This window comes from Hakea prostrata, chromosome 3, assembly GCF_041222555.1.
Source record: "Hakea prostrata isolate BN-2017 chromosome 3, UWA_Hpros_2, whole genome shotgun sequence".
Taxonomy (NCBI): Eukaryota; Viridiplantae; Streptophyta; class Magnoliopsida; order Proteales; family Proteaceae; genus Hakea; species Hakea prostrata.
In genome coordinates, this window is record NC_142602.1 from 42155406 (window position 1) to 42169125 (window position 13720).

At 39.6% G+C, this 13720-nt stretch overlaps 1 protein-coding gene across 2 annotated transcripts in view; it reads right to left on the reverse strand.

Annotated features, from left to right (window-relative positions):
* The window catches only part of LOC149022251 (importin beta-like SAD2), a 65773-nt gene that overhangs the window by 30261 nt on the left and 21792 nt on the right, over positions 1–13720 (reverse strand). For both annotated transcript variants that reach the window (XM_089150433.1, XM_089150432.1), the window contains exons 8-14: positions 11659–11804; positions 11444–11567; positions 11178–11358; positions 1053–1212; positions 918–959; positions 708–826; positions 414–612 (exon numbers count right to left, since the gene is read on the reverse strand). In XM_089150433.1, coding sequence (XP_089006559.1) covers positions 414–612; positions 708–826; positions 918–959; positions 1053–1212; positions 11178–11358; positions 11444–11567; positions 11659–11804 — 971 coding nt within the window. The remainder of the gene's footprint in view (positions 1–413; positions 613–707; positions 827–917; positions 960–1052; positions 1213–11177; positions 11359–11443; positions 11568–11658; positions 11805–13720) is intronic.

Here is a 13720-nt window from a genome sequence, read left to right on the forward strand (position 1 = left end):
GTGTAAATGTTTGGATGTAGACGCGTATATTTGTATGTGTAGAGTGGGTGGGTCTCTCTTAGTAAGCCTGGCCAAGCTTGGTCGTAGTGCGTGAGGGCATAAGAACTATAGCAGGCAAATTTGGGCAAGCCATGGAATCTACAGGTTATTGCTCAAAGAGCGGTCAGGTTAGCATAAGTGACAGCTAATACCTGAATAATCACTGGGTTGGAACAATGCATGGTTATTGGGAACAAGTAAGATACACTGATTGACACTCCTCTCGTTGTGTTGAAGCTAGTTCAACACATGATGCATGCAAAAACTAAGATGATAAGTGCCACAAACAGAAAATTCAAAGTTTAGTAAAGCACAAAAATTCAATAATGTCAATGAAGTAGGAAATCTTCTATCTTTTTTAATTTTCTTTTTACCTTGCCCATCGGTAGTCAACATCCTACGCATTATAGGTAGCAGAGTAGGCTCAATTTGAACAAAGAGATGGGGAAACCTGCTCACAGACTCAAGGATTGTGCTGATTGCACGCAGACAACCTACCGCAGCAAGTGCACCTGGGTCATCAGCCTCATCATCAGCTTCAGCAGTGTTCATGCATTTCCAGAATGCAGCAGCCTGTTGAAGGAAAAAAGGAACAAAATAAGATCACCAATACAAGAAAAACAGGACATCAAACATACAAAATTGCAACCAAAAAAATTGTTCATCACCAAGTTCTGGCATAACCCAAGAGCATAAGGTGCCATCTCTTCCCCAAATTTGTCTACAATGGTCTCGAGAGAGAAAACTAGGTCCTCATTCTCAACCTCATTCATCAGTTTAAAGAACTCTGTAGGAGACATCAAATATTCATTTAAAGAAAATGTACCACATGATAAATTTGAAAAGCAGTAGAAGCATCAGATGTCAAAATCACATACCATCTAGTAACTGGGGAAGAATTGGGCGGATCTCACTTAAATCTGCATGCAAAATGGGAAGTTTTCTGTTACATGCACCTAATAGAAAATTAAACAACCAAGAATAATGAGAGAATCATCTGTAGCTAGACATACCTTTACAGGCTTCAACAAAAGATCGTAGTGCAAAGACTGAATCAACACGAACTGGAAGCTCAGGATCATGCAACCCAGAGACAACACTGTGTAAAGCTTTGCGGAAATTGTTCTGATCTGCAAAGTTGATGTGTGCATACTGGCCCGCAACCCATGCTGCCTAATATTGTTAAGAAAACTTACAATGGATTAAGTCAACAGAAATTGGTGACAGTATGAAAAGAAAGGCTTATATAAGCCAAATAAGAACTAAGAAGTAAATGATAATTGGCAAATGGAGACGCATGTAAGTCCAAAAGAACCACAAGGTTATCTGTGACCAATACCACCACAACCAAGGGCAAGTGTGATCAATGCATAACCAACCCATGCTGCCTACCGTATGAAGTTTACAGTGAATTAAGTTAACACACATTGATGACAATACGGAAACAAAGGTTTATGTAAGTCAAATAAGTATACAGTAATTGGCACATGAAGAGGCACATGAAGAGGCACATGAAAGCACACATGAAAGCACACATGAAACACAGGGTTAAGTGTAACCAATACCACCACAACCAAAAATGGGTAGGATGAATGAAAGTCAAATTACAGAAATGGAGAAAAGAAAGAATATCTAAAACAGTATTTTGAAAATTTGTGGCCGACACTAGGCATTCAACCTGTGCCTAACCTAATGCATAACATGTCATGCCTCGTGAGCCCATCGATAGACAAATGAATATATAGACGTTAATGTATCAATGGAAGATTAACAAGGAGCGAGATTCATTAGGTGTTCATCTGGAAAGTTGTGGGCATTAAGTTACTTTTTTCATATCCCTTAATCAAGAGTCCTATTCAAGTTTCCTCACTTGAACATTATCCAACTCAGGAAGTTAGCAGTAAGTCAATCCAGACTGAATACCCTAGACTGGTTCAGAGTGAATAATCCAGATCTCTAAAATTGAACACTTAGATAATTTCTTACTCTAGCTTTTTCCCTTCCTTTATTAAGTGAATTTTTCTTTTTTTAAGAACTAATATTCTACGTCCCAGTAGCTTATCTGTTAATATCTGATTCTTACTAAATATTTAAGTGGTTTAAAAAATCATAACTTCTGTTATTAACTATCCTTCCAATCTTCTTAGCCTTCAATGGGTCTTCTTTGCCGCTAGTCGGCAATACTGAGAATTGAAGGTATAAAAGTAATGGTCTATTTCTCTAGAAATGGGTATTTCTTCCAGAAGAATCTCTCCTTCAATGTGATTATTCTTCCCATCTTCTTCATGAATCAAGACATGTCTAATGTGAATCAAGATTGGTCGCATTTCATTTAAGCAAATTACATATTCAGATCATTAACTTTTGCTCTATCTAGTCTTTTGAATATCATAATCGAATGAGATCTAAATAGCATAACCGAATATAAATTGAATAAAGTAACCAATTAACTAACCATGTAGGAACTGAATATAAGAACCATTAACTAGAACCGAACTTGACTGGCCTGATGAGGACAAAATATGGTTTTCAATTTCAGAACCGCTCCAAGACTTGGTCTAGGTCAAGATCTAGATCTCAATTCCACAATTTGAAGCGAACCAGAACTGGACCGACTATTTGGATCCATAACTAGTTCACACCCTAAAGCAGGAGCCATAGAATCTTCTGGTTTCATTTTGTAATACTATTTTTGGAGTCTTGAAGATCATTGAAAATCCACCAACTGGATTAGATTGAATGAGAATGAGTTTTCTTATCAAGAACAGTTAGCTGAGTGGACGCTGTCTCCCACCCCCATCTGATGCCTCTTTCCTTTCCCTTAAAAGCCATGAGAGTCTTCTCCTTCCCCTTGTCCAACATCACTACATCTTCACCTTCTTTTTCAGAGCTTTACTATTTTGGTTATTCTTTTCTTCCCACTGTCTATTTATTTTTCTATAAGGCCTAAGATATCATGAAACATCTTTTATAGCTTGAGGCCTAAGTATCTGAGTTCTTGTAAATAAGTTTAGCAGCCAGAGAATTTTGGATTGACTATATATGGTGAAGTGTATGCTAAGTTATGGCTCCTCTCTTCCCTCTCTTCTCCTCCCCCCACACCCTGTTCAAAAAAACTGCATGTTAACAGAGTGGTTCAAAACAAGGCGGTTGAAAAACCGCCTAGGTGCGACAACCATGTACAGTAGTAGCCTAGAAGGTAGGGAGTGGGTGGGACTCAATCAATTTTTTGTGGGACTGTAGCCCATGAAGGCAATCTTCTCCACCCCCCACCCCCAAGTCCAATTGGGACTCATCCAAGAGAGCTCAATAAGAAAGAGGTATAGATTTGGCACCAAAGTAGACCTGCTTTTTCTTCAAAAACAACCTAAGGTTGGTATGGACCGATTTGTTGACCACCCAATAGCTTGTCAAGGCCCCACCTACATTCTAATGAGCCCTCCCAGAGACGATAGTCCAGCAACTTCAAAAGGCTTCATTGCAGTCCAATGTTAGAAGAAAAAAAATTAATCTCAACAAACTGCCCAGTTCTTCACACAATAAGGGCTTTTAAAAGGCCAAACAACCTATAATCCGAATCCTAATTGGACTGTGATGCAGCCCAAATTGAATGAGGGCCACTTCTTCCAAGATCTTTTAGACAACCAACTCATGGAACCAAAAAACAATCCACCTACTCCGCTTCTGGTATTTAAAGTGATTCGTGTATCTACTCCAATAATACTATTGTTCATACCATTATGGAAGAAGATCCGGGTAAGATATGAAATTTTGGTAATGGGATATGGGGGGGGGGGGGGGTCTTTGTGATATGGGCTGTGATGGGATGAATTCACAATTAAGGATGGATGTGGCTATGGCCTCTGAATTCCCAGAAGGGTTACTTGGAATGAAATAGCATAAAGGATTATTGGGTGTCAGTTTTGGATAGGATTATAATGGTGGGATGCACAGGTTCTTGAGAGATGGGATGAAAATTTATCGGAATGAGCAAAACTTGAAGGGGATGCACATAATGATGTAGGATATGATCCCCAAAGTTAAGTTAGGTTTGGCTGGCAAAATCAGAATATATGAAGATTTTTGTTTTGGGGGGTTTAGAGAGTAGGAAAATAACTCCGCCAGTGTCTGTTGCTGGTCCCAAGCCCGGGTAAAGGAGGAGATTTGGTGCATCAGGTCGGCAGCCAGCACTGGAAAAAAAAAGAGCCAAACCCTTTTCATCGATTCAACCTTGGAGGGCAAGAATCCATTTAGTAGGGAAAAGGCTTATTGTTGTTGTTTTAGTTTTGTAGGGAGTAGGAAAATGCAAGAAAAACTTTATATATTGAAACTAAATGGTCATCGTAGTGTCAAACTGGGATCTAAGGTCCAATAGTTGGAAGGATGAAATGCCTAAAGTGTGAGAAAGATATATCAGTTAAATTGGCTTGAATCTGACCTTGAATTTGGGTGTCCTGGGAGCTGTAAAAATACAGAAAAAGAGGTTCAACACATTACCACAGAAAATATATATATATATATATATATATATATATATATATATATATATATATGATAGGATAAATGGATTGTTGTAGGCAGCCAGTAATACCTTAACGGAGCCTTGTCACCTTGAGGATGGAATATTCAGATGGAAGATGAAGGTTGACCTTCAATCTTAAACCAGTTGCAGGTGTCTAGGCTTGTAGGCTTAACCTCACTTTCAGAACCAGCCAGCAAAAGAGAGGTTACTCAATGAGAAGCTTTTCTTATTTAATATTCAACCTCCCTTTTAAACTGTAAAACAGCTACATCCCCCCACACTTGGAGCCTGAAGACAGACCCAAATATTACTAGTTTTAAGGAAAAGAACCTAACAACTAAACTCAAATGAACCTAATAAAACAAACTGAACCAACATTACCTGGTTCAATTTACTTGATTAACCAAGTATGGAGCCTATCAAGGCCACATTTTCTTGGCTTTCTTCCCCTAGGATCTCTTGTGGATGTGGGGGTCTACATCAGAAGGAAGGTGGGTGGCGATGCAGCATCAATTTGGGAGTCCCAAAAAGGCAACACACTTTCAAGATCTTCAATGAAATCATCCCAAAAGACAAATATTCAAAAAAAGTTGCACAGAGATATCTCAGGTATTTTCAATGGTTGGATCTCAATGAAACTTTTAAGGGATTGGTATGAAGATCCTAAGGATCCTATAGGGTGAAAATTGGCTAAATTTGACGGCTGATTTGAGAGTCCTAAATCTGGTAGGAGTTTCAAAGCTAGTCAGACTCCTCGTAGGGCTGCAATAGGGTCAGGGTAGGCCAAGCTTTTTAAAACCGAACACCTGACCCTACCCCGAGCCTACAACTAAATAACCTAGCCCAGCCCTTACCCTGACTGTTAACCTAAACATGGAACAATAAAACAATTCATTGTTAACCTACTTTTACCTAAAATAATCTACATGGTCAAGCACTCAACCTCGACCCAACCCTGAACCAGATCAGGGATTCAAGGCCACCCAGGCCAGCTATAACCTGCCCTCAAGGCCAGAATTTGGAGCCAAAACCTTGTTTGGGCTAATGGCAGGCCAAGGCGGCTTGAGGCATCGGAGCCAAACTTGCCCCCCTAACTCCTATAGGTAATGAATCTAGATAACTTGGGGGGAATGTAGACCTAATAGGGAGTAAGGTTCCCCCAGTTTGAGTCAATTTAAATGGTCAGATTAGTGCAAATCTGACTGGAAATTTCGGTATCTAAGGGAATTCATTAAGTGTTAAAAAGAAGAAGAAAGATGGGACTAAAGAAAATATAACATAGATACCAGTGAGTTAAAAACCACAAGTTTCACTGGGCAGTGGGACATTAAAGAAGGGGAATCTTGATGCATCCCAGATTCATAGCCAGCCTTCAATTATTCATGGGCTACCAATAAGGTAAGGGTTATCCATGGGATGGTTTGGATATGGTTTTGGGATGATGGGCTTTCCTATGAGATGTTTCTGAGAGGAAGTTTGGCTAAGTTTAGGATACCAAACCTTGGATGGGCTAAAGAATTGTGTATCTTGACTATGGAAACCCCGCCGCGGGGGGGGGGGTTGGGGAGTTTTTAGGGTTTTAACAAACCTTAGATGGGCTGGTGGATTAAGATAAATTAGGGTTTTATGTTTTAAACAAACCCTTTGGGGGAAAACTTTGGAGGTAAAACAATTCAACTTGTGAGATGGGATGGGGGTAAGGGTTTAGCAATTAGGGAGAGGGGAAAAGGGAAGCTTGCAATTAGGTATAGTTTGGGCTCTTGGGATTCTTCAAGAATCTAAATCTTGCCTCCTCCTCCTTTCATTCTTCTTTCTTTCTTTCTTTCTTTCTTATCTCTTCTCTTCTTTCTTTTTTAATTTCATTTCTTTTCTTTTCTGCTTTTTTCTTTCTCTAATGCTGCTGCAACATCAAGAAAGGCAAGAATGAGGAAGAGGGTAATGTAGTACTGTATTTGATTGATCAAAACAGTAACCAAATAGGACCTTTTCGACGGAATCAATTTCAGATTTAATAGGCTTAAGATGAAATAGAATTCATATGTGAAAGAGGGCTGAAACTAGAGTGGTATTATAAGGATAATAGCATGAAAATACGGGTTGAATAGATCTTCAAAACAGGGGCAAAACTATGATGAAGAAATTGAAAGGACAATACGAGGGAATTGAAAATAACAATGCAACACCCGGGCTTCACACCGCAAGGTGGATCGATTGGATCGAACACCAATCTACCTTGATCAAACACAAGGATTTTCCATAGAGAACGAATGCTAACAAAGCAATTTGATTTCAACTCATTAGTTGTGTCTTCACCTCTTACATAAGTCTCTTTATATAGCATTCTAAAGAGACAAACATTAATGGTAACATCCAACCACTAGCTAACACCACCTACATATTAATAACTCAACTACTACCTAACTCATTGTCAAAGGACTCTTTGACAAAAGAAAACTCCTTTGACAATGAGTTATTTTATTTTCAAATCATAGCCCCTTTTATTGACTTTTCAAAAATTAGACTTGGGCTTAGGTCTAGACTATGAAGTTCAACATATGTGGGCTAACTTTAACCCACTAAAACAGTCCTAGCCCATGAAAGCCATGGGTTGATTTGTGTGATAGCTTTAAGCCTTTGATGGGCCTAACCCAATGGGCTTCTTCTTTCTTAAATACGTCTTCAATTCTGCATCAACTCTCCCTAGCTTGAAAACATTCGTCTTTGACGAATGAATGAATGACATATAACGTTCATACAAATCGGGATCGAGTTTCTTGAAATCATCAGCATGAATCCAAGTACTATCATGTCGTGGACGATTCTTCCATTTGACGAGGAAAGCATGATATCCAGTGCCACGACGAGTGGTTTTGTAAGAGTCATCCAAAACCTCCTCAATGATGTCAGTGATTGGTGGCTTGAGTTGGGGCTGCTTCAACATTTGTTCAGTGTCTCCATCATCAAAGTGGCGTCCTAAATAAAGATGTAAGTCAACCACATTGAAGACATTGCTTATGTTCATTTCTAACACGGCATCAAACTGCGGTATAGGAAACCTATACTCGACTGTAATTTTATTGATTGCTCGACTGCCCACACACATATGCCATGAGCCGTCCTTTGGAGTGAGTAATGTCAGTACAACACATGGACTTAAGCTCTCTTTTGAATGAATCCTTCATGTAGCGACTCATCCACCTGTCGTTTGAATTCATTGTGCTCCGCTAGGCTGAGTTGATAGGTCGGTAGGTTTGGTAACATTGGACCCGATACCAAATTAGTGGCATGCAAAATATCACGCATAAGAGGTAGCTCCTTAGGTAACTCATCATGAACCACCTCAGGAAAATCAGAAGGTAACTTTTTAATAAGTGGAGGGAATATCACCTTAGGTTGAGGGGTAACTTCTCTAGTAACAAAAGCCAATACCCAGCCCTGTGTTATGGCTAATGTGAATGAACTCCTGATGTTCAAGCTTTACCTTTTGAGAGTCACCAACATGCTTATTGAATGTAAGTTGTTCCCCAGTGAAATAACTCTGTATGTGCTCTTCGAGGGTTGGTAGCACAACTAGAATCCTTTGGGACCCTCTTCCTGTATTCATCCTAGTAGGAAAGTTGGCTATAAAGTGAGTTGGCTGGGATTCTTCACCAAGTGGAGGGTGTGGAGCATGAGTAGAGGCAACAACTATGGCCTCCATTACTGAGAACCTCTCTTCCACTTGCTTGTGGCTTGTAGTGATTTGGTTGCTCAATTGTTGCAACATCCCCATCATTACTGCCACAAGGTCAGTATCCAATCCAAAAGTTTCACTCCCTGTCATAGCTCTGATACCACATAATGTAGTACTGTATTTGATTGATCAAAACAGTAGCCAAATAGGAACTTTTTGAGGGAATCAATTTCATATTTGATAGACTTAAGATGAAATAGAATTCATATGTGAAAGAGGGATGAAACTAGAGTGTTATTATAAGGGTAATAGCATGAAAATACGGGTTGAATAGATCTTCAAAACAGGGGCAAAACTATGATGAAGAAATTGAAAGGACAATACGAGGGAATTGAGAATAACAATGCAACACCCGGGCTTCATGCCACAAGGTGGATCGATTGGATCGAACACCAACCTACCTTGATCAAACACAAGGATTTTCCATAGAGAAGGAATGCTAACAAAGCAATTTGATTTCAATTCATGAGTTGTGTCTCTACCTTTTACATAAGTCTCTTTATATAGCATTCTAAAGAGACATAAACATTAATGGTAACATCCAACCACTAACTAACACCACCTACCTATTAATAACTCAACTACCACCCAATTCTTTGACAAAGGAAAACTCCTTTGACAATGAGTTCTTTTATTTTCAAACCATAGCCCTTTTTATTGACTTTTCAAAAACTAGACTTGGGCTTAAGTCTAGACTATGAAGTTCAACATATGTGGGCTAACTTTAACCCACTAAAACAATCCTAGCCTATAAAAGCCATGGGCTGATTTGGGTGATAGCTTTAGGCCTTTGATGGGCCTGACCCAATGGGCTTCTTCTTTCTTAAATATGTCTTCAATTCTGCATCAGAGGGGCAAGGGTGGGTGTCGTAGGGTTTAGGAGGGGTGGGGAAGGTTTCTTGGGGATGCCACAATGTAGGGGAGGGGCTATAGTGGGCTACAATAGAAGGGGGAGCGGTGGGGAGATCTTGCAACGGAGGGGAGGGTGTGGGGGTTCCAGCACATGCAAGGGTAGGGGGAGAGGTGCTGGAATGGAAGGGGAGGGAGCTAGGATGCACTTACTGGTTTAAGAGACTGCTGTTGCTGTTGAGTTGAAGAAGGTGATCACCAAGAACATGCTGGAACTTCAGAAAATTACCAAGCTCAGTCCTTGTGGTATCTTCCCACGACTCCAAGCCTTCAAATTGTATTAATCTGCAACTGAATTCTTCACATGGAAGTGGTGGGCTATAAATAGCCTTACATTAAAGAATAATTGGATTCTTCAATCTTGAAAACCTAATAGGGCTGAACAACTTGTAAACAACAAAAAAAATAAAAAAATCCTACACACATGAATAATTACTAACTAATTGCCAATTAAGTGACATGTGGATCATCTCCCCTGAGAGTGCTCCCCCGATAACGTTACAACCACAAATTATGTGGGGCCCACAAGTAAAAAAAATAAAATATTAAAAAAAAAAACCCATCACCCTAACCTTGTGGGCTCCCTATAATTCATGGTCAACAGCCATCGGGGGAGACGATCTGGACTCCTCTAGGACCACAAAAAAATAACAAAATAAAATAAGAATTGTCAAGAAGGAATCTTCCAAATAGATTCCAACTAGGACTCTCGCATAGACTAGGACGCTGTCATAACTCAGAAGATACTAATCCAAATAAAAAATAAAATAAAAGATAGACACATGAGGGGGTTCCAACTAGACCCCTTTGAGGTACAAACAGGCTGGGAAAATGACCAAAATACCCCTCAATATTTACTAGTTTTGCATTGGACCTTTGGGGTCTGGGTTTTAGGCCCAATTATGGGGGGGCAACCCTTATTACATCAAATCTTCTTCCATTTTTGTATAGATTTCAAACACCTCAAAGGTCTAGGATTTTAAACACCAACCTGATTGAACCCCGGAGTTTTAAGCAACAGTGTCTTCTTCTTAGGACAAAGACTCTCACGACCATGCTGAAAACTGAAAATTTACTTTAACCTAATCTACTTTATTTTTCTACAATGGGACAAATAAATAATGCGGCATAATGCCTTACAACTAGCAAAGTTAAAAAAAACTACAAAAAAATAGAAATAAGAAGAAAAGACCTGCCTTACGTGAGAGATTGGAGAGAACCTAACAAACTCCAAATAGACTTGCAACTCAAAAACCTAAATTGACTCGATTCAAAAGACAAATAAATGAAGAACCCAGCACCTATATGATACCACGCCCGGTCCTTTTATTTCCAAAACCTAAACTTTGTTTCAAGAAAGGGTAATTTCCATGTTTTGAATTGTAGGATTTAGTATGCACATCTTTTAATACAACCAGGATGTTTCTCAGCTGCCTAGCCCTGAAACATGCTTCAAGACCTACACACGGAACACTGGCAAGAAACAATCACCACATATACAAAAGATATTAACATGTATCCATGTTAAGAAAATATGACCCTTTACAAATGACTGGATGAACACAATTTCAGAAGGCAACTCACCAGGTTATCCAGTGGTTGCAAAGTCAAAAGAGGGTTTTCTTTTTTGGTGGGGAGCAAAAAAGGGGGAGTTTAAAATAACCATTCCCTAATGCATAAAGAACGATGCTCTAAAAGATGAACTGGTTGGGAAAGTTCAGATGGGGAATTTTTACTGGGACCAAGCCATTTGTCAGGCCTCCTGTGAAGGACCAAACCTGTGACCCCACCCCCCACAACAAAAAAGAAAAAACAGAAAAGGAAAGGGAAGTGAAAATGAAAATAGTAAAAGCAAGTGACAAGGAAAAGAATAAAGCATGAAAATCAAGTAAATTAGAAATACAAGAGACATGCATGTTGCCAAATGCACAAGCACATATAAATATAAATGAAAGTATAGGTGAAACAGCAAACCTTCGCTCTAAGATGGCCTGCAGGACTGCTAAACTCAGGAAAAACATGTTGCACTAACATGCGTTCAAGCTCAAACTTGTAAGGTTCAGTTTGTTTCAATTTATCACATAATGCTCCAATAGCAAGAAGAGCACCATCCTTTTGTCGATATGGTTTGTACTCTGCCGGTGACTCATCATATCTAGATTAAAAAATATACATATATTTAAAAACATAACAACTATTTTCCAGATCAGAACATGTAGATTGTAGAAGAGCAAAAGTACCTCCTAAAAATCTCCACAATGAATTGAATGAACTTCTGCAGGTTTCCTTTACCACGTTTCCTGACCATCTCACTTACAAAATCCATTGCAGCAGTCCTAGGACTATATAAATCTTCAATAATATCTGCACACATGTATTAGTATATCAAATCATCTATACCTAGAGAAATAATCCTAGAGGTTTCAGGGTATACGGCCACATTATGAAGACTCACCATAACCCTTCCTCACATACTCATGTGGATCTTCATCCCAAAGCTTTTGATCATTATCATTGAAGCACATGAGGGGGAAAATTATCTCAAACAGAAGAGCATCAAGACGTGGTTGCAGCAACTGATACATACTATTCTTTGATATACTGCAAATATACGAGCAGGGGAAGAAGAACACAAGCATGAACAAGTTCCAAAGAATATCCAAAAACAAGCAAACAACTAGCCATTAGTGTGCCAACCAAAAAATGTTGGGTTCTACAAATCAAAAAGGCTATCCAAATCAATAGAACAATTATTTCCATTGTCAGCAAAGGAACAAAGATGGCCACTAAATACATTGAAACATAATAATTTTAAGTTTGTAAAATATAAAGCTACAAAAAACAGTAAGGAAAAATAATTCGCTCATTCCACAAATTCAGTCCTTGCCAACCTGGGCTGATTCAAATTTCTGATCACCTTTCAAGTTGGACAAGGATATTTCATTACTTTTACTATCTGACCTCAACTAAATTAAGAGATTTCAACTAAATAAAGGAATGGGAAAGAAAATAAGTTTCAACACCACAAGACTCATAAAATTTGTGCTTTTCAAGATGGTCAAAATCATTCCTCAACAGTGTAAAAAAATTTGTCATGCCAAAGACTGACACAAAGATTCTATGATGTACACCAAATTCCAGGGTTTAAAGAATTTGATATTGATGCGTCCAAAATCTGCTCAGCCCTTAGATCACTGATGAATGATCTGCAAAACAATTGTCAGATGTGGCCCGACCGTGGGGGTCGGGAGTCCACCTCCGAAGACTAAGTCAGTTGATGAACTTATCACAAAGGCTCTGGCTAATCGCAGAGCTAAAGTATGAATACGATTACTGGGAATACGATTCAGTTACCTTCTTCGTACTTAGGCTATGACTTATATAGTGTTTACCTTCTAATCTTGTCCGTTGAACTCATTCAAGCCTTCTTTTGGTGGCCGTCGGATCTTGACGGTTAGACCCGTTCGTGGGGTAATGGACAACTTCCCCTTGATGACAAGATCTTTTGCTGCGGGTGTGGCAATTACCCAACTTTGCACGATCGTCTGCTTCCACGAGTGTTGATAACCGCCACTTGGTGGGTTATCCATCCCGAGAATCCTAGATGTGGGCTTGCTTACTGATCATGCAAGGTTTCTTCCTTAGCACGCTATCTTCAAATCTGGTTCGTCCGAATCAAAATCGGTCGGGTTGTCCATGACCGGGGCCAGGAGTTGAACCAAGAAAGGACCCGGTTCGACGATATTTTTCCCGTATCATGAGCCCCCCAGGCCAAGCGTCCGGGAACGCCGAGGGCTTGGTTTGGTTTAGACCAAACATGGATACCGACCGAACAAGGAATCCAAACGATTTCTCGCTTAATTGAATGTCACGTCGCATTTATTGCTGCTATGTCATCGTTTTCCTCGAGTTACTCAAACGTCTTCAGCTTTCACGCGAGAGTCGCCACGTGTCTGTCACAACCGAAATCATCATTGTTTTTAACTCGAAACGACAGTTCTTCAAAACGTCAACTCTGATTCGATTCATTTACGCTTTTCCTAAACGTCTCTCGATCACGATCGTTGATCTGGACTGATCCTGATCGTACACGTACTTGCAGACTTGCTTATTTAAAAGCCATTTGTTGCTTTCAAATTTCATTCTCTTGTCTGTAATTTGAAACCCATCGTCGTCTTCTCTGCACCCTATCAGTCTCCCTACTCTCAAGCTTTCTACTCCGGTGAACAAGTAAGTTCATTGACTCTTCTGCCTTCTTTACTTACTTCCGTTTTCTTTCAGATTTAAAAACCAAAACCAGACTTTCCTTGTAATGGAAAGCAATAGAACCTCTGACGAGGGTTCCTCTGGACGTAACGCCGGTCAGGGCGATTCCGGTGACGAGGCCACTGTCTCTATCTCCGTTGAACAATTGGGTAATGAGGGACAAAATTTAACTGATGTTTGGCGTGAATTTGAAGAGGTGAGCCAAAAGAAAGAGATTGAGGTTCCAACCCTGCCTCCCTATTCCAGATCAT